The 24,856-nt window shown below is 43.9% G+C and overlaps 2 protein-coding genes and 1 pseudogene across 6 annotated transcripts in view; 1 reads left to right on the top strand and 2 right to left on the bottom strand.

Moving 5' to 3' along the window:
• Positions 1 to 323: 323 nt before the first annotated feature.
• On the bottom strand, positions 324 to 15,865 carry LOC111961463 (synaptic vesicle 2-related protein-like; annotated as a pseudogene).
• Positions 13,285 to 24,856, top strand: part of LOC111961461 (unconventional myosin-Ih) — a 27,733-nt gene continuing 16,161 nt past the window's right edge. For 2 of the 3 annotated variants that reach the window (XM_070441574.1, XM_070441566.1), the window contains exons 1-2: positions 13,285 to 13,498; positions 13,591 to 13,713. The gene's annotated coding sequence lies outside the window, so the exon portion shown is untranslated. Of the gene's footprint in view, positions 13,499 to 13,544; positions 13,714 to 24,856 lie in introns of those variants that run through there. The other variant, XM_070441568.1, reaches the window with a different exon arrangement.
• Positions 16,451 to 23,144, bottom strand: LOC111961465 (forkhead box protein N4). Of its 3 annotated transcripts, none has more exons than XM_023983760.2 (10): positions 22,903 to 23,144; positions 22,469 to 22,559; positions 19,346 to 19,509; positions 19,135 to 19,247; positions 18,937 to 19,047; positions 18,648 to 18,793; positions 18,404 to 18,500; positions 18,058 to 18,274; positions 17,592 to 17,939; positions 16,451 to 17,444 (listed from the first exon to the last, which is right to left on the bottom strand). In XM_023983760.2, the coding sequence occupies exons 1-10, from the start codon at positions 22,952 to 22,954 to the stop codon at positions 17,227 to 17,229; spliced, it is 1,557 nt and encodes a 518-aa protein (XP_023839528.1). In that variant the 5' UTR covers positions 22,955 to 23,144; the 3' UTR covers positions 16,451 to 17,226. The 3 variants fall into 3 exon arrangements, with proteins under 3 accessions (XP_023839528.1, XP_023839527.1, XP_023839530.1); XM_023983759.2 differs by having other exon boundaries at positions 22,962 to 23,144; XM_023983762.2 differs by lacking the exons at positions 22,469 to 22,559; positions 22,903 to 23,144 and adding an exon at positions 21,804 to 22,132.

Raw genomic sequence — 24,856 nt, 5'->3', positions numbered from 1 at the left:
AGGTCACCACCAAAAATGATTCAGAAGTGTGCCAGGCCTTGCAGTCCCAAGATAGAAGGGGGGGGGGGGTTCGGCAAGCAACTTGCGAAATCCCCCCCCCCCCTTCTAATTTCCTTAATTTTGTGGCTAGAGTGAAATAATTTCTGTGGCACACATCAGAGTCAAATACTTTCTATAGAACAAACTTCACATCAGGATAGGCAACCGAAATGAATAATTAATGTATGTGTGTTATATTAAACATAGGGGAGGGAGTAAAATGTAGGCAAGCCATAAACATTTCAGAACAACTACTAGTCGAATAAGACATGGGAGAGATGACGAATTTTGCCAGAGATTTATTTATAGACTAATACACTTGAAACAAATAGCCAAACCGAAAACTGCAGACATTACTAGTGCCTCCCCGCGATCAAACGTCATAAAAAATAAAATGAAACGCATCCTAACGTGATCAGAAATCTCAACTAGCAAGCAAGTTGCAGCAGAATTGAGTGCGTGTGAGTTCACGCGAAGAGGGAGGAGAATTCTGGCAAGGGGGCGCTCGGGAGAGGCGAAGGTCGAGTCATGCATCCTCCGAAATATGACCCGCCTAACTGCGCTCCTTAACACCCGCAAGCCGCATCAATGTGTCAGAAGAAACGCCGTTCAACTGGTGACCAGAGTCAGCTTGCAGGCACCCGGCCCGCCACAAGCAGTCGCTAGAGCGCGATGAGCCAAGTAAAGCCCCACCGGCCAAACCCGGGTCTGTAGTAACGCCTCTAGCACTGCGATGTAGTGCCTTATACCCGTGCGCCACTCGGGAGGTTTCCATATTTGCACATTTTAAGTGGGAAATTCAAGCATGGAACAATAGTACACACATTGCACAGATATGCACACACATGCACAGATATGCACCCATGTATTGCAATAATGAATATGAACACTCTTAAATTATCAAAATAGTTATAGCAAAATGTATAGAAAAATTCTCTGAGCCTCTCAGGCTACACAATATCTATAAATACTCAGTCATCAAAGTTCCGTTAAAAATGCTGGTGCGCAAACTTAAGTGTAGTCTTGCTAATGTGCTGTAACTTGAGTTCTCTCCCCATCCAATAAGGTTTGCGTGGGGTTCCAGCTTGTAAACTGTCCCATCTTTAATATCCTTTTGTGTGGCATCCGTGAGAAATTATGATAAGACTGAAGTGGGAATAATCAAGTGCCCTTTATTTCTCTCAACGCCTTACTCCACCCTATTGTCCTCATCAGCTGTTATAGGATGATCCATAGCTGGTGTGCGTTGGTGAAGCCTCAGAGCCATTTGACATCTGACCTGTTTTCATCTCCTCCTGACCGGCTGTGATTCGACTAGACTCCTGCAGGCCCAGGCCTGTAGTCTCAATGGGCAACAGCATGGACGCTCCTGTGGCCAGCAGGCAAAGGATGCAGTATACAGACAGTGTGAGGTACACAGACTTCTTGAGCAGCACCTGTATGGGCCAAAATAGCTGGATGTTAGCAGTGCTGGGGAGCCAGAGGGCCGGGAGTCCTCTGAGGGGGCAGGGTGTCTTAGATTCGAATGAAGTAAAACAAGGTCATGATTACCTGTGACACAAAGGGAGTTAGAAGGGCACCCCCCTGGCCATCCCACTGCAGGTCCCGATGCCCAGAGCTCTGGTGGCTGTAGGATATACCTTCAGAAAAAATAATTTATACAAAAAGTCCTCAACAGCAGAAGCTGTGGTTTTGGATGTCAAGTACCTACTGATGGAAATGCTTACCTCGGGTGTGTAGACATAAGCAACTTGGAATCCCCCAGTGATGAATGCTCTGGCAATGAAGATGAAGACTGTCAGAGCTACCCTGTAGACCAAGTGTATGAGACATCAGCAGAGCATGAACACAGCTGTCACCCCCACACAGCGTTAAGAGAATGGGTGAAGCCAAATCAGTGACTAACTGGGCCAGTTCAAATTGAAGGCCCTTGATTACCAAGGTTCTCCGATYTTGGACCTGGTCAAGGTGAAGAGTGCACTTACCTTCCAACACAAGCGTACAGGGGCAGAATGCACACAGAGAACATCAGGAAACACATTGCCATGCTTTTCTTCCTGCCAATCCGATCGATCACAAACAATGTCAAAAAAAGACCTGCAGAGACAGGATAAAAAAAAAACTGACATACAGAATGTCCCACTCAGCACATCAACAAAACACAAGATTCAGTTCCGTTAAATTACTGCTGAACAGTATCTATGGTACATAAATGCCTTAAATGTCATTCACCTGGAAATTCAGCTAAGGTGGTCCAGAGTAGGTCTTTGTAGTCATCTAACGTCAAGTATTTGCATTCCAGGTTGCACTTTTGCTCAGTCTTTGCACCTTGGGTGATGACTGGAGGTACATATTTTTTAAGTCAAAGGTTCTAAAAGAGCAACTAGAAGGGCAGGCTTGCAGGACTGTTTACCATGTTTGATCGTTAGGGCGGTGCAGGAGTTTCTCTTTAAGACTATCAAAAAGGGAAGTTTCGACCTTTCAGAGTAACATGCAGAGCAGCTGTCACTCACCACCACACGCGTCTCCTGCCTGGAATAGCTCAGTGGTCAGGAGGACCAGGCCATAGTAGGAGAAGGCATTGGCAAACCTGAGACAGAAACCATACAAACACAGATCACACAAAGGGCCCAACTCTGGGTTTCTGAGGTTCTCTGAACTGGGAGGACGGGGTGCACTGGTTGAGCTAATGAGATGCCTGTATAATGAGAGAAAAATCGACCTACCATATAAACCACAGGAGAAGAGTGGTTCTGCGATATTGAGGAGTTAAGAGATCTCGGATCCTACCACGCTCCTCCTGCTTTACAAATATATAAAAAGCACACCCAAGCGATTGTCGTGAATACACAAAAAGTTGTCAGCTAAGATGGTCTCAGATAAACATATACCACATGAATGCACACACCGCACCAATTATACGGTTTCACCTGTTTATTGGCAATAAGCTTCCCAAGAGGCATGGTCTTCCCATTGTCAGCAGCGATGAGTCTTAACGTTTTCATAGCATTTTCCATGTTTCCCGAAAGCACATCAAAGCGGGGGCTCTCAGGCAGCCACTGTATCAGACACAGACACATGCATATGAAACACTTCATCCACTACCTATGTGTTCAGTATCACCCACCTTTGTGCTGCATGTCAACCATCGTCTCAGAACCATAGATACTGCAGGTCTCAGTTCATTCGTAATACTTACAAAACAGAAGGTAACAAAGACCACCAGGGGTGCAGTAGACAGGCCAAGCAGCCACCGCCAGCCCATGGTAGGCATGATCCAGATGGCCAGAAGGACCTCAAACACAGCGCCTATGGCCCAGAATATCTGATGGCCGCCAAGACAAGAGGATTAAGCACTGTAGGATGGAACACTACTCCAGAAATTGTTTATTTTCTTATGAGATAAAACTAATGCAATAGAACAAATATGATTAAATGCCAGTGGACAGAAAGTACCTCAATCAGCATAACGCAGGTGGCCCTTGACTTCCTTGGGAGGAACTCAGAGTACAACGTCACCCTGAAAGAAAATGTCCATTAATGAATCTAAAAATGACTTTTCTACCTGATGCCAGAATGTCACGGATCGTGTGAGAGGAGAGACGGACCAAGGCGCAGCGCGTGAAAGAACATCTTCTTTTATTAGAAGAGGAAAAACACGAAAACGAACACTACACAAAACAAAAACAACAAACGACCGTGAAGCTATAAACGTTAGTGCACACAAAAAGCAACAAACGTTCAAAATAGACAATTACCCCACAAATACATGATGCCTATGGCCACCTTAAATATGGCTCCCAATCAGAAACAAATGAAAAACATCTGTCTCTGATTGAGAACCAGGCAACCATAGACATAACTAGACACATTCACTCAACCATAGACTTCCCTAGAAACATTCACTCAACACAAAACCCAACACTCTAACAAATCCCCCTAGACACTACAACCAACCAAGACAAGACAAAAACACACAAACAACCCCATGTCACACCCTGACCTAACTAAAATAATAAAGAAAACAAAGAATACTAAGGCCAGGGCGTGACAGTACCCCCCCAAAAGGTGCGGACTCCGGCCGCCAAACCTGACACATAAAGGGAGGGTCCGGGTGGGCCTTAATATGGCGGCGGCTCGGGTGCGGGACGGGGCCCCCACTCCAGATTGTCAATATCCGCTTCGGTGTCTCTGGTAGATCCCGTCTGGCGGGCGGACTCTGGCTGCTCATGGCTGGGCGGCGACTCTGGCTGCTCATGGCTGGCGGGCGACTCTGGCTGCTCATGGCTGGCGGGCGACTCTGCTGCCCATGGCTGGCGGGCGACTCTGGCTGCCCATGGCGGGCGGGCGACTCTGGCTGCCCATGGCTGGCGGGCGACTCTGCTGCCCATGGCTGGCGGGCGACTCTGGCTGCCCATGGCTGGCGGGCGACTCTGGCTGCCCATGCTGCGGCGGGCGACTCTGGCTGCGCTGCATGGCGCGCTGCTGCGGCTGGCGGGCGACTCTGGCTGCCCATGGCAGCTGACGGCTCTGGACGCTCATGGCTGGCTGACGGCTGCTGGACGCTCATGGCTGGCTGACGGCTCTGGACGCTCATGGCTGGCTGACGGCTCTGGAGCTCATGGCTGGCTGACGGCTCTGGACGCTCATGGGTGGCTGACGGCTCTGGACGCTATGCAGGCTGAGCGGCTCTGACGCTCATGGCTCGCTGGCGGCTCTGGCAGATGATCCTGTCTGTTGTTGCGGCTCTGGCAGATCCTGTCTGGTTGGCGGCTCTGGCAGATGCCTGTCTGGTGAGAGTTGTCGCCTCTGGCGCAGATCCTGTCTGGTTGGCTGGCTCTGGCAGATCTGTCTGGTTGGCGGGCTCTGGCAGATCTGTCTGACGAATGGCTCTGCAGCTCCTGACTGACGACGGCTCTGACGGCTCGGGCCAGGACAGCGCGGGGCTCTAATGGTCGGACAGACGGATGGCTCAGACGGCACTGGGCAGACCGGATGGCTCAGACGGCACTGGGCAGACGGATGGCTCAGAGAGGCACTGGGCAGTACGGATGTCAGACGGCACTGGGCAGAACGGATGGCTCAGGATGGGCTGGGCGAACGGATGGCTCAGATTTGCGCTGGGGAGACGGATGGCTCTGGCCGGAATGGGCGCACGTGGTAGAAGCCTTGGTGCTGGTGCCGGAACGGTGAGGTAGGTACCGGCTGGAGACACGCATCTTCAAGGCTAGGCGGGGAGAAGGAACAGGATACTGGACCCTGGAATACGCACAGTGACATAGGCTAGTGGTAGGTGTAGAGCACTGGTGGAACTGGACTGGGGCGGGGGAGGTGGCGCCGGAAATCCGGACACGTGCAGGTACATCGACTCCCTTGACACCAAGCCTGCCGCAACCTTACTACCTGTTGAAATAGTCCCCGCAGCTCCGCCCCGTGCGGGAGGTGAATAACCCGCACCGGGCGTATGTAGGCGAACCGGGGAGCCATGCGTAAGGCTGGTGCCATGTAAGCCGGCCCGAGGAGAGCACGCACTGGAGACCAGACGCGTTGAGGCCGGCTTCTTCATGACACCATGGCCTGCTCATTCGCCAATCTAGCCCTGACCAAGTGCGGGGAAAGGTTGAATTAACCCGCACCGGCTATGGAACACGTACAGGCAGACACCTGTCGCTCTACTGGCGTAACACAGGTGTCCGGGCCCGTACTCCCCTCTCCACGGTTAGCCTGGGAAGTGGCGCAGGTCTCCTACCTGCCTCGGCCCACTACTCTAAGCCCCCCCCAAAAATTTTTGGGTATATTGCGGGCTTCCAGCCTTGCCTCCGGGCTGCCATCCTCATATCGCCTCCTCTCGGCTTTAGCTGCCTCCAGCTGCTTCACGAGGGAGGCGATATTCTCCCGGTTGTGCCCAAGGTCCTTTCCATCAAAATCTCCTCCCAAGTCCATGAATCCTTTGTTCCTTGCTCCTGTTGCCACTGATCACGCTGCTTGATCCTTGTTTGGTGGGTAATTCTGTCACGATCGTGTGGAGGAGAGACGGACCAAGGCGCAGACGCGTGAAAAGAAACATCTTCTTTTATTAGAAGAGGAAAAACACGAAAACGAACACTACACAAAAACAAACAACAAACGACCGTGAAGCTAAAACGTTTAGTGCACACAAAAAGCTACTTACGTTCAACATAGACAATTACCCACAAATACATGATGCCTATGGCCACCTTAAATATGGCTCCCAATCAGAGACAAATGAAAAAACATCTGTTCTCTGATTGAGAACCAGGCAACCATAGACATAACTAGACACATTCACTCAACCATAGACTTCCCTTAGAAACATTCACTCAACACAAACCCATACACTCTAACAAATCCCCCTAGAACACTACAACCACCCAAGACAAGACAAAAACACAAACATACCCCATGTCACACCCTGACCTAACTAAAATAATAAAGAAAACAAAGAATACTAAGGCCAGGGCGTGACAGCAGAGCACAACTATAAGGAATTCAAATAAGCACGGCATACAACATTAACTTCTACAGGTAATAGGGTAGCCCGGTATTGGTCAGAAAATCAAACAGTTACCTTGGCTATAAAATAGAAGGTTCCACAGCATCAGTTACATTCAGTACAAAATAAACTACTATCAGTCAGCATTTTATTAACAAAAGGCAGTATTTTCTGGTCCTGAATCACTGAGTCTGGAACCAGTTCTATCAATCAGACTTAGGGCTAAAAATACACTTGTTTTGTTCCTGGTTGGAGCGTTATTGTTGCTCTGCCATCTTCACAGGTCTAACTGTCCCAAGAGAGAATGTCAGTGTGCTACAATAACAGTGTTCTGTTAATTCAGCCTGATCAGCTCCACTGCAGTTAAACCACATTTAGGAAAGGTTCAACTCGGATTGAGAGACTAACGCAGTCATTTCAAAGACATCAGTCATTTCAACAGTACTTTACAGTGCATCTCCATGATACTGTTAAAGTGGCATTTAGGGTGAATTTATGATAATCATCTTTCATGTACGACTGTCATCATCTTGGAAATCTGAACAGTGACGTTGTTGTACAACAAAGTCTGGTGTGTTCTATTCCACTGCATTGCAACAGAGTGTGGCACTGAGGAAGCCAGGTCAGGTGTGCTGTATGTGCCTTATGGAGTACATCACTCACGACTGTGGGGCTCCTCCGATGCCAAAGCCCACCAGGCCGCGCAGCACCATGACCCAGCCATACGCCGGGGAAAAGGCACTGAGGAAGCCGTAGTATAGGACCCACATCATACACATCGTCAGGCCCTGTTCAACACACAAATACACAGTGTACAAAACATTAGGAACACCTTCCTAATACTGACCTTTTGCCCTCAGAACAGCCTCAATTCCTAGGGGCATGGACTCTACAAGGTGTCGAAAGCGTTCCACAGGGATGCTGGCCCATGTTGACTCCAATGCTTCCCACAGTTGTGTCAAGTTGGCTGGATGTCCTTTGGGTGGTGGACCATTCTTGATACCCACGGGAAACTGTTGAGCGTGAAAAACCCAGCAGTGTTGCAGTCCTTGACCCAAACTTGTGCGCCAGGCACCTACTACCATACCCTGTTCAAAGGCACTTAAAATATTTTGTTTTGCCCATTCACCCTCTGAATGGCACACCTATGCAATCCATATCTTCTTCTTCTGAGTTTAATGGCGGTTGGCATCCAATATGTTGCATTACTGCCCCCAACTGGACCATACAATAAATCCATTATACTTCGTAATACAAAATAAAATAACATCCTTCAAACTAACCCTACACTCACAAGCCATGTCTCAATTGTTTCAAGACTTAAAAATCCTTATTTAACCTGACGCCTCCCTTCCATCTATACTTACAGTCCAGTTGGGGGCAGTAATGCAACATATTGGATGCCAACCGCCATTAAACTCCGAAGAAGAAGAAGATATGGATTGCATAGGTGTGCCATTCAGAGGGTGAATGGGCAAGGCAAAAGATTTTAAGTGCCTTTGAACAGGGTATGGTAGTAGGTGCCTGGCACACCAGTTTGGGTCAAGGACTGCAACACTGCTGGGTTTTTCACACTCAACAGGGGCGGCAGGTAGCCTAGTTGTTAGAGTGTTGGACTAGTAACTGAAAGGTTGCAAGATCGAATCCCCGAGCTGACAAGGTAAAAAAATCTGTTGTTCTGCCCCTGAACAAGGCAGTTAACCCACAGTTCCTAGGCCGTCATTGAAAATAAGAATTTGTTCTTAACTGACTTGCCTAGTTAAATAAAAAATACAATTGAAGTGTATTTAACAGGTGACATCAATACGGGATCATAGCTTTCACCTGGTCAGTCTATGTCATGGAAAGAGCAGGTGTTCCTAATGTTTTGTACACTCAGTGTATTTCACCATCACATGACCAAATCATAGCCGTAAGATCTCAACCTTTAATACATGTTAAACAATTGCAGACTGAAACTTACTACTTTTCTGCCGTACTTGTCAGATATATTTCCCCATAGAGTCGAGCTGAACATCATCCCAATGAACACCACCTGAGAGAGAAGAAGTGACCTGATGACATCACTGGAACATTGACACCCAATGAATGATTACTACAACTACTATCCTATTAAAATGTTGGCTGTATGCCTTCAGCATTTCCTCTCTAGCTGGTGGCTACCCTCACAAGCCTTAATGAAGCCTATATGATTAGGTCTAATGTGATGATGACTACATGGCGTAATCAAACCAATGCGATAAAGCTTATGAGAGAATAACCCCAGTCTAGATGCCTAAGAGATAATGTTTAGGTGACAGAATGAGACTGACCGATGTTAGCATAGCCACCTTCCAGCTGGGCAGCATCCACTCACAGTGCAACTGAGGGGATATGATGCTCAGGATCATCATCTCCATGGCGTCCGCCATCTACAGTAAACACAACACGAGAGTCAGTGAGAGCAGCTCATGATTAGAAAGGGTTGTTGTTCCACAAATTTAAAAGATTTAAGGTCATGTCGGTAATAGGAATCAATCCCACTCTCTCACCCATGACAGTCCAGTAAGGATAGAAAGCTTCCACTGAAACTTTCCAAAGCCAATGGCCTCCACTGCATCCTCCACTGTAAAGGTATCTGACAGGGCAGAGAGAAAGACGTGGTCAAGTTACAATAAAATCCCAAAACAACATATTACATGTTCTATCGTTCACAAACTTTCCCATACATGCTGCTTTTTCTACATCAGACCAGGAATAACTTCATTAATATTATGAACCATGATCAGAAATGGTTACTAAATCAATGTAACAATTGGACAAGCGCTAACATGATATTAGGTGCTGAATGATGATGTCAGAAGAGTATTCTAGTTGAGAGAGATTGATTGGTTGTTTAACTGGCATAGACGTTTGTGTACAATTAGTGTTAATTGGATGAAAAKTTGGGTAACATTCAAGATAACAATGCCACATGTTTTAAAATGTATAGGTGTTCTCGTATCAATAAGTAATGGTAAACTGAGAAATAGTGTTGATGAATTGAGTGGACAGTGGTTTAGTCAAACTCAAGCTTTGGGAGACTTTGTATGGTTCAGTATTTAGTTTGAATAGCATATTTTCATAAATCCATTGGTTCAAGAGCATCGGGTAATTCTAAACAACAAATGAGCAGTCAATAGATGTGGACGAAACAAAATATAAATCAGTATGTGAAACCTTCAGTGGGGTCCTGTCCTGTCCTGCGCTCCCCAAGGTCCACAGTCTGCATCCCCGTGGTGTAGACCTCATAGTCTCCACACTGATCCTCCTCATCGTGACGCAGACTGTCTCCCGCTGTACCTCGAAACGTCACCACACTGAAACCAAACAATAGACGTCTTAAACAATACAGAGAAAGCAATAGATCTAGAGAATGACAACATCCTGATGTGACTTCCTGAACGCCATTGGTTTATTTCATACTGAATCTACTGTATTGTCCATGATGACTATTCAATAGGCTACTCAAACTACTGCAAATTGAGAAAAGATGTGACTAAACTGAATAAAAAGAAGAACAAACACTACTATGAAACAAATAAAGACTGAAAGTAAAAAGATTTGGGGCACCTTAAATGAAATGTTGGGCAAAAAGGTAAACTCAGCTCCATCATTCATTGAATTAGATGGCTCATTCATCACAAAACCCACTGATATTGGCAATTACTTTGATAATTCTTTTCATTGGCAAGATTAGCAAACTTAGGCATGACATGCCAGCAACAAACACTGACACTACACATCCAAGTATAACTGATCAAATTATGAAAGACAAGCATTGTAATTTTGAATTCTGTAAAGTGAGTGTGGAAGAAGTGACAAGCCACCGGGGTCTGACAACTTCGATAGAAAATTACTGAGGATAATAGCGAACGACATTGCCACACCTATTTGCCATATCTTCAATCTAAGCCTACTAGAACGTTTGTGCCCTCAGGCCTGGACGGAAGAAAAAGTAGTTACGCTACACAAGAATAGTAAAGCCAACTTTACTGGCTCAAATAGCCGATCAATCAGCCTGTTACCAACCCTTAGTAAACTTTTGGAAATAATTGTGTTTGACCAGATACAATGCTATTTTACTGTAAACAAATTGACAACATACTCTCAGCATGCTTATAGGGAAGGACATTCAACAAGCACGGCACTTACACAAATTACCAGTGGTGGAAAAAGTACACAATCTTCATAAAAGAAGTGAAAGTCACCCAGTAAAATACTACTTGAGTAAAAGTCTAAAAGTATTGGGTTTTAAATGTACTTAAGTATCAAAGTAAAAGTATAAATAATTTAAAATGTCTTACCAGACAACATGATTTTCTTGTTTTTTAAATTTACGGATAGCCAGGGGCACAGCTCAACACACAGAAATAATTTACAAATGAAGCATTTGTGTTTAGTGAGTCCACCAGATGTTCTCTTGATAAGTGTGTGAATTAGACCATTTTACCGTCCTGCTAAACATTCAAAATGTAACGAGTGCTTTGGGTGTCATCGAAAATGTAAAAAGTACATTATTTTCTTTAGGAATGTAGTAGAGTAAAAGTAAAAGTTGTCAAAAATATAAATGGTAAAGTAAAGTAGAGATACCCCAAAAAACTACTTAAAAGTACTCAAAAGTATTTTTACTTAAGTACTTTACACCACTGTAAATGACTGATCATTGGCTGAGAGAAATTGATGATAAAAAGATTGTGGGAGCTGTTTTGTTAGACTTTAGAGCAGCTTTTGACATTATTGATCATAGTCTGCTGCTGGAAAAACATATGTGTTATGGCTATACACCCCTGCTATAACAGAACACAGAGGGTGTTCTTTAATGGAAGCCTCTCCAACATAATCCAGGTAGAATTAGGAATTCCCCAGGGCAGCTGTCTAGGCCCATTACTTTTTTCAATCTTTACTAATGACATGCCACTGGCTTTGAGTAAAGCCAGTGAGTCTATGTATGCGAATGACTCAACACTATACACGTCAGCTACTACAGCGAGTGAAATCACTGCAAGACTTAACAAAGAGCTGCAGTTAGTTTCAGAATGGGTGGCAAGGAATAAGTTAGTCCTAAATATTTCAAAAACTAAAAGCATTGTATTTGGGACAAATCATTCACTAAACCCTAAACCTCAACTAAATCTTGTAATAAATAATGTGGAAATTGAGCAAGCTGAGGTGACTAAACTGCTTGGAGTAACTCTGGATTGTAAACTGTCATGGTCAAAACATGTTGATACAACAGTAGCTAAGATGGGGAGAAGTATGTCCATAATAAAGCGCTGCTCTGCCTTTTTAACAACACTATCAACAAGGCAGGTCCTACAGGTTATAGTTTGTTCGCACCAGTCGTGTGGTCAGGTACCACAGAGGGACCTCTGAAAATTACAATTGGCTCAGAACAGGGCAGTGRGCTGGCACTTAAATGTACATGGAGAGCTAACATTTATAATATGCATGTAATTCTCTCATGGCTCAAAGTGGAGGAGAGATTGACTTTATCACTACTTGTTTTTGTAAGAAGTGTTGACATGCTGAATGCACCTAGGTGTCTGTTTAAACTACTAGCACACAGCTCAGACACCCATGCATACCCCACAAGACATGACACCAGAGGTCTCTTCGCAATTCCCATGTCAAGAACAGACTATGGGAGGCGCACAGTACTACGTAAAACCATGGCTACATGGAACTCTATTCCACATCAGGTAACTGCAGTAGAATCAGAAGCAGCTAATGGGGATCCTTAATAAACAACAGCAACAGGAATCAATCTACTGATAACATGGCAAGCCCAGAGTACCTGGGTCATTCCAGCAATTGGGTGCCTTTTGAGTAGTGTAACTTGGTAAAAAAAATACATTTGATTTCACCTCATTTTAACATTCTGTCATAAAGAGCACATGTTCAACTAAATAGAAAAACCTGTTTTCCCATCTCAAGAGGTAAGTGCCTATTAAGTGCCAAATAAAGTAACAGGGTTGACTGTAACAGGTTGAATATTTCATCTTACAACAGCCATAAATCCCCATGTGACAAGACGTTTATTGTGTGCAACACGGAGGCGCAATTGAAAGTAAGCTTCACAATTAAAAACATATTTTTTCAACATTTCTAGCCTATCTATGGGTATCACAGTTGACATGTTATCTTCGACCCACTCACTTTTCCACCACAAAATACCAGAACATGGCCAAAAACAGTAGAACCAGCTCACCTGCTTTTACACTATGGTTTGATTAAAATAGATATTAAAATGTATTCTTTTTTTTAATATATTTTTTTAAAGGACTAGTTTCACCACATTAAAACAAGAGTTCAAGTAAAAGGGTTGACCTTAAAATGTGGGACAGCTGTACATGAATCACTAATGAATCACACATGAAATAAATAATTATTTAGAAATTACTTTGTCAAACCAACTTAAAACCTGTTATGGCTGCAGGGGGCGTATTGGAAAAACTGGAAAATATGTGCCAATTTTCAAACGGCCTCTTAATCAATGTTTGCTCTTACAATATGCATATTATTAATACTATTGGATAGAAAACAGTCTCTAGTTTCTAAAACCGTTTTAATTTTTTCTCTGAGTGGAACAGAAGTCATTTGGCAGCACTTTCCCTGACCAGGAAGTAGAATGTCAGAAATCTCTGCTCTCTTCAACGTTATGCCTATACATGGTCATTTGACGTAGGACCCTACGGACACTTCAGACGCCTTCCTCTGGGTGTCAAGAGGGTGTGAGAGAAGGAATTTTGTGTTCATCTTGTTTAGAGGTTGAATAATAGCTATTTCTTTGGCGTGACCGACCAATTCCGGAAGTCTGAAACGCGCGACTTGGGAGTGACATTGGGTTCTGTTTTGCTGCCGTTTTGGACGGGAACAATCTCCGGCTCGGTTTTTAGTTGATAAATGAGACCATATCATCGTAATGTATGTTTTTTCAATATAGTTTAATCAGATTATTWGAWTTTTTTCGGGAGTTTTGCCGTGTTCCGTTCTCTGAATTTATTTATGTTGGACAGATCCGTGCCAGTGGACCGGTACCCATGCTAAATTAAGGTGGAAAGTTGCCATTATGAATCCAAACAACGACTCATCTGGACAAAGGACACATTGATCAACATTCTGATGAAAGATCAGCAAAAGTAAGACCCRATTTATAATGTTATTTCATATATCTGTCGTGCATGTCAACTGGTCGTGCGCGCCCAAGTGTGTCTGGCTAATGTGGCTATGCTAATATAGCGCTACATTTTGTTTTCGCTGTAAAACATTTAATAAATCGGAAATATTGTCTGGAATCACAAGAATCCTGTTTTTCAATTGCTGCACAGTATGTATTTCTCAGATATGTTTTATGAGGAGTAATTAGGTATTTGATGTTGGTGTCTGTAAATGTTATGGCTGCTTTCGGTGCAATTTCTGATTGTAGCTGAAATGTAATTTATGATTTATACCATAAATATGCACATTTTTCAAAAAAAACATATGCTATACAATAAATATGTTATCAGACTGTCATCTTATGAAGTTGTTTCTTGGTTAGTGGCTATATATCTTTATTTGGTCGAATTAGTGATAGCTGGTGATGGAGGTAAAAACTGATGGTGTTAGAAAGTGGTGTCTTTTGCTAACGTGGTTAGCTAATAGATTTACATATTTTGTCTTCCCTGTAAAACATTTTAAAAATCGGACATGTTGGCTTGATTCACAAGATGTCTACCTTTCATATGCTGTATTGGACTTGTTAATGTGTGAAAGTTAAATATTTAAAAAAAATAGCTTTTTAATTGCGCGCCCTGCACTTGAGCTGGATGTTGTCATAAGTGTACCGGTGTCGGGCTGCACCCCAAACAGGTTAATAAATAGGGCTTTACAATGGTGGTGAAAACTTGGGAGACATTTTGGGTTTAAGTGGGTTAAATCTTAACGCAGAATTTGGGGAAGTTAGCTGTCACGCCTTGATCTGCTTCACCTGTACTTGTCCTTGCCCTTGTCTGCACCGCCCTCCAGGTGTCACACATCTTCACCACTTATCCCATGGTATTTATACCTGTGTTTTCTGTCTGTCTGTGCCAGTTTGTCTTGTTTGTTCAAGCCTACCAGTGCTTTGTGTCTCAGCGCCTGCTTTTTCCCAGTCTCGCTTTTCTCACCCTCCTGGTTTTTACCCCCGCCTGTCCTGACTCCAAATACAGATATGCATCTGTTGGTTACAGATACCTTTTTWAAAAATGGGCCTCACAATGGGCCCTTAGGAACTCGTCGTAGTATGTTTGTGCATTCCAATTGCCAATCGATAAAATGCAATTGTGTTTGTTGTCCATAATTTATGCCTGCCCATACCATAACCCCACTGCCACCATTGGGCACGCTGTTCACAATGTTGACATCAGCAAACCACTTGCCCACACAACGCCATACACATGGTCTGCGGTTGTGAGGCCGGTTGGACGTACTGCCAAATTCTCTAAAACGATGTTGGTAAATGGTAAAGAATTAACAAATCTCTCGCAACAGCTCTGGTGGACATTCCTGCAGTCAGCATGCCAATTGCACGCTCCCTCAAAGACACCTGTGGCATTGAGACACCTGTGGCATTGTGATGTGTGACAATAGTGCACATTTTAGAGTGGCCTTTTATTGTCCCCAGCACAAGGTGCACCTTTGTAATGATCATGCTCTTTAATACGCTTCTTGATATGGCTGTCAGGTGGATAGATTATCTTGGCAAATGATAAATGCTCACTAAAAGGGATGGAAACAAATTTGTGCACAACATTTGAGAGAAATAAGCCTTTTGTTTATATGGAACATTTCTGGGATCTTTTATTTCAGATCATGAAACATGGGACCAGCACTTTACATGTTGCGTTTACGTTTTTGTCGTGTATAACAGGATTTTAAAATTCAATATTGGTGCACAATTTCTACTTACAATATAAAAGGGCACTCATCTCATGGAATGACCCAGCTATGCAAAGTATCCAGTTTTCTTCCCCCTACAGGTATTATCTAACAGAACACTAGGTCAGTCACCTTGCACTTCAACTTATCGTTAAGTGTGATTCCATCAATATAAAACTCCAGTAAGCTAGAATTTATGAGATTTAGATATTTACTGTACCTGATTTCAGGATCCCTCCATTGCTGGTAACTTATGTTGGATGTTTTCCCCCAGTTGCTCATGTCGATAAGGCTGAAGGACAGGGACTGAGAGCACCTGGTTTTAGGTGTTGTTGAGTTGGTTAAACCTGCTGGGGCATCTTCTATCTCAAATTACAGTCAGTCATCCAATAGGAATTAATCCCTCAGGGAAGGGAGAGGGAGGAGTTAAATCTACTGTAAACAACCTTTTGAGAGAGGAAGGAAGAAGAATGTAAAAGACAATGAACTTTAAACCATTGGCCTCATACTGCCTAATTGTACCATTGTCACTACTATGTATTATGTATACATAAGGGTTATACAACCACTTTTACAAATGGTACTTGGGATATATACACAGTATGGATATGAAAATAACCACTTTGTCGCAATACTCCAGACGGACAGTAGACGGTGCTCTTGCATCACACTAGTGCCTACCAAAGTGCACTATTGACATTCAAGTGAACCAGCTGAAAAACCTCAAGTCAAAGGTCAATTAGGGGGCGCTTATATTTGTCCAGTTTCACACAACTGTGTAACCTGTACAAGTGTGAGGTGCATTTTTTTTTTGCATATCCCACTTCCCCTGAGACACCATCAGAGCGGGGTCACGGCCATCAGAGGGGTATAGCGGTCTGTCAGATTCATCTCAGGATTGAAGTCTTTAGTAACAATAGCAAATGGCATCTGTAAATATTTACGGTTAGACAAATCCATAGTAGACACAGGAGTCTATTGTCAGGTTAAAGCAGGTGAATATGCTGAGGCTTTAATACCTTTACGTTAACAATCTTTAGTTAAATGTTTTTAGTATTTCTGAAATAACATGTAAAAGTCCTCTATATTACAATCTAAAAACATTGTAAGGCATGGCATCAAGAGTCATTTTGGAGCATTTACTCAGAGCATAGTAAATAAATACAAATGAACCAAAATAAATACACAGAAAATGCAGCGATAATGCCTACCTAGCAGTACTATAGTACTACAAACATAGCCTATCAAGCTACAGTACCACAGTCAAATCCCGTAAAATAAAAAGTATTGTTTGCACAAGCTAGTAAATCAGTAAGACTTTTCCTCCACAAGGAATAGCTCAGATAACAGATCAGTTTTCCCGACAACGTCTACATATCTTCACAGAAACAAACATTGACTCGGGCTCTTGTAGAAATAAAGTGGCATTGCATTTTACCGCCGAAGATCCACACACACAAAAACACTTCATCCTCATCACTCTAAAAAGCTGACAGACGCAATCAAACATGCCCAAGCCTGTTGATTTTGGCTGCTTCGTACGTGCATTGGTGTTTAAACAGGAATCAGGAAAACAAAAAAACAAAAAAAACAGACATAAAAGGGGCAAGACATTCTGTCAGGTGTAGAAAAGTTCAGGATTCTCATACAGTTGGTGCGGGGACTTTCAGGTTCAACAGTAATGATCTTCCCATAGACTGTCCTGGTGTATTTCAGTGACTGTGAAACACTGATATACAGTGTATTAAACAAAGTCAGAGCTGGGCGATGGCCTGGCCCCTGGCCTCTGTGGTTGTGATGTACTGGGAGGGGACAGCTGGTGCTGTGTCCAGGGTAGTGTATAGCCCGGCCACCTGTCGGTCCACCAGGGGCTGTCCAGTGCTGGGGCCAGTCAGCTCACAGTCAGAGTGGTTAAAGGTACCCAGAGACTCCAGGCTGAAGCCCTCCTCCCTCATCTCCTCCCATAGGCTCCCTGAAAGACAGAAACAAACACATTATCACCATAGTTTAAAACAGACAGTTATGGTGAATACTATCTGTTTTGATAAACGTGATCAACAAATATGGCATTTGATTTTAAACATACGGTAACATCCCTCCTATCCTCATCAGAACCCACCGGCAAACTCCATGATACTGGAGTCCAGAGCGTCCACCTCGGCTGTGACGTCTGGGTGGAGGCTGTACAAGCTGTGGCTAGAGGGGTGTCTGTAGGGCTGCAGCTGGTGGAAGGGGCTGTGGGAGTAGTCTGGGACAGCATGGAGGGGAGGGGTCTGGGCGTGTACAGGGGAGCTGGGTTCTCCTAGGAGGGTGTGATTCTGGTCCTGGAGGTGGAAGGGGAAGGAGGACTGCAGATGTCCAGACAGCGGGGGATCACAGGGCCTGGACGGGACACATGTCCTCCTGGGATCACAGGGCTTTCTCCGGCAGCTGTCTGGTCGGTCTGTGATCAGCCTATCCAGCTCATCTGAGAGCCAATAGAAGAGCATTAGCTATAAACACCCATCAAGCAACATTATATAATGAATCAGAATGTTGCAATTATTGTCATGTTTCCACTCCCATCCTCCCCTGCCAGGTCTCACCTGGGTTGGCCATGCTGTGGCGGATGGCAGTCAGGTCCTTGCGTTTCCACTTCTGCATCTCCTCCTCCATCTTGTTGATCTTGGCTGGGTTGAGGGCCCACAGACAGCCCTTACGAGAGGTAGAGGAGGAGCCTCCCTGCTTGTTCTCCTCCTTCTCAAAGCACTTGTTCAGAGACAGGTTGTGTCTCACAGAGTTCTTCCAGCCGTCAGGCGCCGTCTGTAGGGTGGAGAACCATACATCAGTAAAACACATTATACTGATCATATACAATGTTGCTGATGTTCCCAAACTTCCACGAGCCCTGACAATCTCAGGTGTGTAAAGCAGTATCTCCCTGCTCCTCACCTTGAAGTATGGGAAGTGCTCCTTCATGAAGCCGTAGATCTCACTGACAGGAAGGCTGCCTGTCCGGCTGTTCTTCAAGGCCATAGCAATCAGGCAGCTGGCAAAAACCGTCAAATATCATGCATTTTCATTTTTGCTCAGTTCCCATTGTTCTGACCACTAGTCTGCTTTACACACTGTGTTAAAACTGCACCGATTAAATGTCAATGGAAAAAGGAGGGGTCAGTGTGTTAGTGTATCCTACCTGTAGGAGTAGATAGGTTTAGGGAAAGCCTTGAGTTGTTGTAGCAGATCCTGGTTGCTGTGGGGGTTGGTGATGCTCGTGACTGCTGCTTGCTGATCATACAGGTTATGGTAGGAGGTGCTGTTGTACAGGCTGCTGGGGGAACACTGGGAAAAAGCAAAACAAGAGACATATTAGGCTGTCTTTGAATCTATTACAAGTGCTAGAAATACTCTGCATCTCTCTGACATACAGTCTTACGTTCATAAGAGTTCAGAAGCACTTCTGAAACAGTCAGTGGATGTGTTACCTGTTGCACAGCCTGAGCTGGGCTGTAGGCCTGCTGGGGGGAGTGGAAGTAGTGGGCTGGGGAGGACTGGTATTCTGAGGCAGGCACGGCACTTCCTGGCAATCCTGCCATCTGAAAGACAAAGACACACAGTAGGAGGGGAAGAACAGTGTTGATTTAAAAAATACCTACAATAATAAGACCCCAAAAAATACTTACATTTCCATTTTGATTGTTGAGGTAGTTCATTCCAATATAAGTGTTTTGCATGTTGCTATGTGGAGGGGTCGTGGTATTATGTCCTGGTGCTGTACTCATGTTGCTTTGCTGGTCTGAAAAAAATAGTTTATGTTTCAGGCCAGGTGTGTATACGTGTTTTTTGGCTTGTTTGTGTGTGTGTGTGTGTGTGTGTGTCTGTATTGTGTCTCACCTGTGTGTAGTTCCAGTATGCTGCTCTGGGGTCCTGCGTTGTTGAAGGTCAGTCTGCCTGTGGCCATCTGCTGCAGCCTGGGTACATCCACGGTGGTTAGCCAGGACAGAGACTGCAGGTCCTCCAGCTCCTCACTCTGCTGGAGCGGCTCAGTGGTCAGTAGCCTGACAGACACACACAATGAGCTGGTTACATCTACTGTAAGGGAGCTACGGGATAAACATATTCCTTATAATGTATATTGCCACTGCCCTCAGCTTATCGAGACAAGAGGTCACTGAAACTTTTGCTAACGTGCTATTCTTCTTCTTGTAAAATACACTGAACAAAACTATAAACTAAACATGCAACAATTTGAAAGATTTGACCGAGTTACAGTTCATTTAAGGAAATCAGTCATTTAAAATAAATTCATTAAACCCTAATCTATGGATTTCACATGACTGGGAATACAGATATGGATCTGTTGGTCACAGATACCTTAAAAAAAAGGTAGGGGCGTGGATCAGAAAACCAGTCAGTATTTGATGTGACCACCATCTGCCTCATGCAGCACGACACATCTCCTTCACATAGAGTTGATCAGGCTGTTGACTGTGGCCTTTGGAATGTTGTCCCACTCCTCTTCAATGGCTATGCAAAGTTGCTGGACATTGGCGGGAACTGGACACGCTGTCGTACACATTGATCCAGAGCATCCCAAACATGCTCAATGGGTGACATGCCTGGTGAGTATGCAGGCCATGGAAGAACTGGGACATTTTTCAAGCTTCCAGGAATTGTTTAAAGATCATGGCGCCATGCATATGAAGTGATGGCGGCGGATGAATGGCACAACAATGGGCCTCAGAATCTCGTTACGGTATCTCTCTTCGTTATGCCTGCCCATAAAATAACCCCACCGCCATCATGGGGCACTGTGTTCACAACGTTGACACCAGTAAACCGCTCGCTCACACAATGCAATACACGTGGTCTGCGGTTGTGAGGCTGGCTGGACGTACTGCCAAATTCTCTAAAATGACGGAGGCGAATTATGGTAGAGAAATTAACATTCAATTCTCTGGGAACAGCTCTGGTGGACATTCCTGCAGTCAGCATGCCAATTGCATGCTCCTTAAAAAGTTGAGACATCTGTGTCATATGACAAAACTGCACATTTTAGAGTGGCCTTTTATTGCCCCCAGCAAAAGGTGCACCTGTGTAATGATCATGCTGTTTAATCAGCGTCTTGATAGGCCACACCTGTCAGGTGGATGGATTATCTTGGCAAAGGAGAAATGCTCACTAACAGGAATAAGCTTTTTGTGCATATGGAACATTTCTGGGATATTTTATTTCACCTTATGAAACATGGGACCAACACTTCACATGTTGCGTTTATATTTTAGTTCAGTATAATTTGTGTAACCTAATTTGCATAAAGGACATAATGAGCATGTTACTTTCCAGTTCCAGACACTGAAAAACAAGGTGATGTAACATCTGGTGACCACTGATCCTAATGCTCCATTGGCTGAATCACAATACACAGGGGCACACCCACGGTATTGAAAATGTGGAGTAGGGTCGGGTACACTGTGTGCACATTGTCTGCAACAGTTGGTCTGGCCATTGAATAATGATTAGTTATTGTGTCCCAAACGACAGTCCCCAGCCCAGTGGCACGTGGCTCTATTGTTTCCAGAGGGCTGTTCCCGGATTGTCTCAACCCACTCCACCCCCATCCCCATGATGACCAAAGCCTGCATTCATCTGGTTGAGTGACAGCTAATTGACAAGCGAGTTAAAGGAGAGCCATCTGCCTCTCTGTCACCACCAGACCCTCTGCACTACAACCAACCACTCTCTAGTGAAGGGGACTCCCTGAGGGGAGCAATAGCCTGGAAGGCAGGCTTAATGCTGTTGACTCTTCTAAACAGACATTACAATAACATGCATGTTGCATACAAAATGACATCAGTCTGGCATTACAGCCCCACACACACATCAGTAGGTAGACTTATTTTTAGTCACATGATAAAACAACGTGTTGGTTGGAGACCCTGTGTGGGCCGTTTCATACCAACAAGCCAAAAAGGGAATGGTTAATAACTATAAGTAATATAATGTGAAAGCCCGGTCTACAAACAGGCCATTGAAGTTTGATTGTGGTTCATTTGACAGTCAGGGTTTGGTCAATGTGTTGAATTAACTCAATTGAAAGTAGGCTAATGATAAAAGAGATGATCTGGGTTTCAATCAATGGGCCATAGGCTATGAGTTAAGAAACTAGGTAATAAGCATAAGAAATTAGACTACAGTGAGAACATGACAATAAAGTTACATTAATGTGGGCACAGAATATCCAGCATGATAAAAGTGACTGTAGTTCATTCAATGACAATTTGACTGCAAACAATCTCCAAACTTGATTGCTTGAAAAGTCACTAAACATAAAATCAGAAAAAACACCAACCTTTTTGAGGGAAACATCCATGTAACTGTGCCACAAATAATACTGCTCAATTTAGCTTAGCACAAAATAATGATTCCTTCTGAGGTAAAACTCCCTTTACTCAACAACAATGTCGCTAGGTGAACTCCAAACAAACACAATGTGAAGGCTAGAGACAAGCAGGTCCAGTGCACTGAACAATAACCTAGTTGAAGTGAGCTCTGATTGACCAGGAAAAAAGCTGTTCTTTACTTGAACTTGTAAAGGAGTGTTCGATGTGTCCACCCCCTTCGATTACCAGTACAAATTAGAAAGGCAGTGAAGCAAGTCCTCCCCCCAGGGGTAACTACAAGCAGTGTCCCCTTGTTTTCTATTTTTGAGGCCAGCCCTCCAAAGTCCCCACCACCAGACACCCAGGGATATATCTCCCCCTCTCCTCCATTGCCCCAAACAGCAGGACTGAAAACAGAGCTGATGTATTCATTGTAATGTTTTTTGTGTGCATATTTTCACACACACGCGCACACACGGGGGTGATATAGTGAAAGAGAGAGAGAGAGAGAGAGAGAGACGGGGCTCTTTCAAACCATAACGTTAACATAAACCAAAAGGTTTGCCTGCCAAGCTTTTCAGAGTTAACTAGTTCAGACAAGTGACAGCCTGATGATGTGATTAGCTGTCTGTACCTGAAATCATGTGATGAGGTGTGATGATTAACGTTAACGTTAATTCCAGAATTTCTGAGAATCGCTGTCATTCTGGGGGTGGTATCATCTCCTGAAAGATAAATAGCCACAGTTACTGTAGCTAGCTAACGTTAGTTCAAAGATTTTCATTGTTCTATTTGTGGTTAGTTGATAAACATGGCATACTTACAGCTAGCTAACTAACCACAGAGACACAGCTAGCTTTACATTTAGCTATCCCGCGTAGTTACCTGAACCATACCTGACTGTCTAGTTAGCTAGATAAGTTAACGTTGCAAGCTAGCTCCCAACGCTACAACAATACTAGTATGGGACATGTCTTTAACGTTACGTCACTGTGCTAGCTAGATATCAGAGATAGCTAGCTACGTTACATGAAACGTAAACAACTGTGTAAACAACACCTTGCTAACCTGTTCTGAACGAATCCAAAGGTGTTCTTTTCAACTTTAAGTTTGAGTCCATTCATCACCTTTCAAACCGTTTTTAAAACTCCCTCTTCTGTCACCGACTGTCCAGTGTCGACTCCTCTCTGTCGAGGAGCTGTTCATCAGCACCACTGGTGTGGTTCCAATTTCGACCCCGCTCGCTTGCCCGCGCGGGTTGGGCTGCGGCGGGAAGGTGGTCGATGAGGCGCGGAGAGGAGGGGCAGTAGCGTCTGTTTTCAGGCTCAATAACAGCAGTGAAATAAACACCAGTGAAAGCAGCAAACAACATTGACAGGTTGGGATGATGCTATTTGAAAGGGGAGGGAATTCAATAGTTTGCAAATATTGATATTGCTTGTATAAAACATGGTTAGCGTATATTATGCTCAAATAGGACCAATGACCCTGCTAAACAAGGACTTGGATAGCCTAGGGCTAGGCCAACCTCCCAAATGAATGTATACTTTTTCAATACTTTTTAGCCGTCCCAATGGAGTGGGCAAGTTCATCGTCCTAGCTGCTCTTGAAATGTATTTTCCCCGCAATCATCATAACTGTTGCACATAGCCTCGTTCTCATAAATTAATAATCCGAACACACTCTGCCTATAGAGTTGGTGCAATTTGCCCCAGGTATGGTATGTTATCAACAGCAGCAAGCAGGAAATTATTACTATATATTGTTTGGATCGTAATCAGTATGTTGTAGGCTACACTAGTTTATATCTAGCTGACTAAACTTAACGCCGTGGTGAAGAATGTTTCTGAGTTGAGTTCATTTTAAACAGTCGGAATGAGAGGGCAATGTTACGTTTCCCGCAAATCTGTCACAATCCAACACATTATTTAGTACTGAGCCGCAATAAATAGAGAAGGTAGGACGAACATCTCTACTTGTTTTTTTCTTTAATAATAATTCTGGATAGCAATGTCGATCAATGACTAATTTATGGTTAGGTAAATCATGTATGATTGTTCTCTTTTTCATTCAAACATAACTTTAAATATATGTTTTTAGTTGACATAAGAGCCACTAGAATACATAATATGAGTCTCTCTGACACATGAAGGTTAAGCAGGAAAGCCATCATAGTATGGTATGTCCCTCTTACTGCAGCACAGGCTGGTGTTGACAGCAGTTGTAAGATGCACTGAAAGGACAATAGTTTCATCCCAACAGGCCCGATACTGTAGATTCACCATGGCAGTGATGAGTAGTTTGTAATTAGTTCGAATTGTTGCGTTGAGTTCAGTCAGCTAGTTGCTATCAAGAGTTCCAGACAGAAAAGTGTTGACATTACAGTGATATGTGCCATTTTGTGACACAGAGTATGATTCTCTGTATATTGCAATACTATTTTCTCACATTGGGGATTTGTCTAGGTCTAGTGGCATTGTGTCTAGTGGTCTCTGTTGAACTGAACAGGGAATGAGGCCAACCAAAAAAAACAGAAGAAGGAAATTAGGGCACCATGACAGCAAGTTTGCAGGGGCTGTTGCATTATGGGTTGTCCATAAATCCAGGTGCAATAGATAATGTTTATAGAGCTGCTCTTACCCTTGTATCAACGTCCCACTTCTCAGCAAGCATCCCTCAACACACAGATGAGCTGGCCTCCTCCTCTGTCCAATCCAGATCAGATTCAGCGTCTATCGACCTGGACTGGACTAGTCAGAACGACCTGACTAGAAGAATCCTCCTTTTTATGCACATTATATAACACCATGTACATGTTCTCAAAGGTAAGATTTTTGTCATTTGATTGATCATTAGATTTTCAGTAGTGCATGCTAAACTATTTTTCCATATCTACAACAATAACCTCCACTGTCTCTACATTTAAGTGTTACCRGCTCTATCAGCATTACCATATTGTAGCTCAGTCAAATTTCTGTTAACCTAAGGGATTGCGTTTTAGAATTTTTAATTTTAATTTTAT

The sequence above is a fragment of the Salvelinus sp. IW2-2015 genome, linkage group LG4q.1:29, assembly GCF_002910315.2.
Source record: "Salvelinus sp. IW2-2015 linkage group LG4q.1:29, ASM291031v2, whole genome shotgun sequence".
NCBI lineage: Eukaryota > Metazoa > Chordata > Actinopteri > Salmoniformes > Salmonidae > Salvelinus > Salvelinus sp. IW2-2015.
Note: the sequence above shows the minus strand (reverse complement) of the source record. Positions and strands in the feature narration are given on the sequence as shown.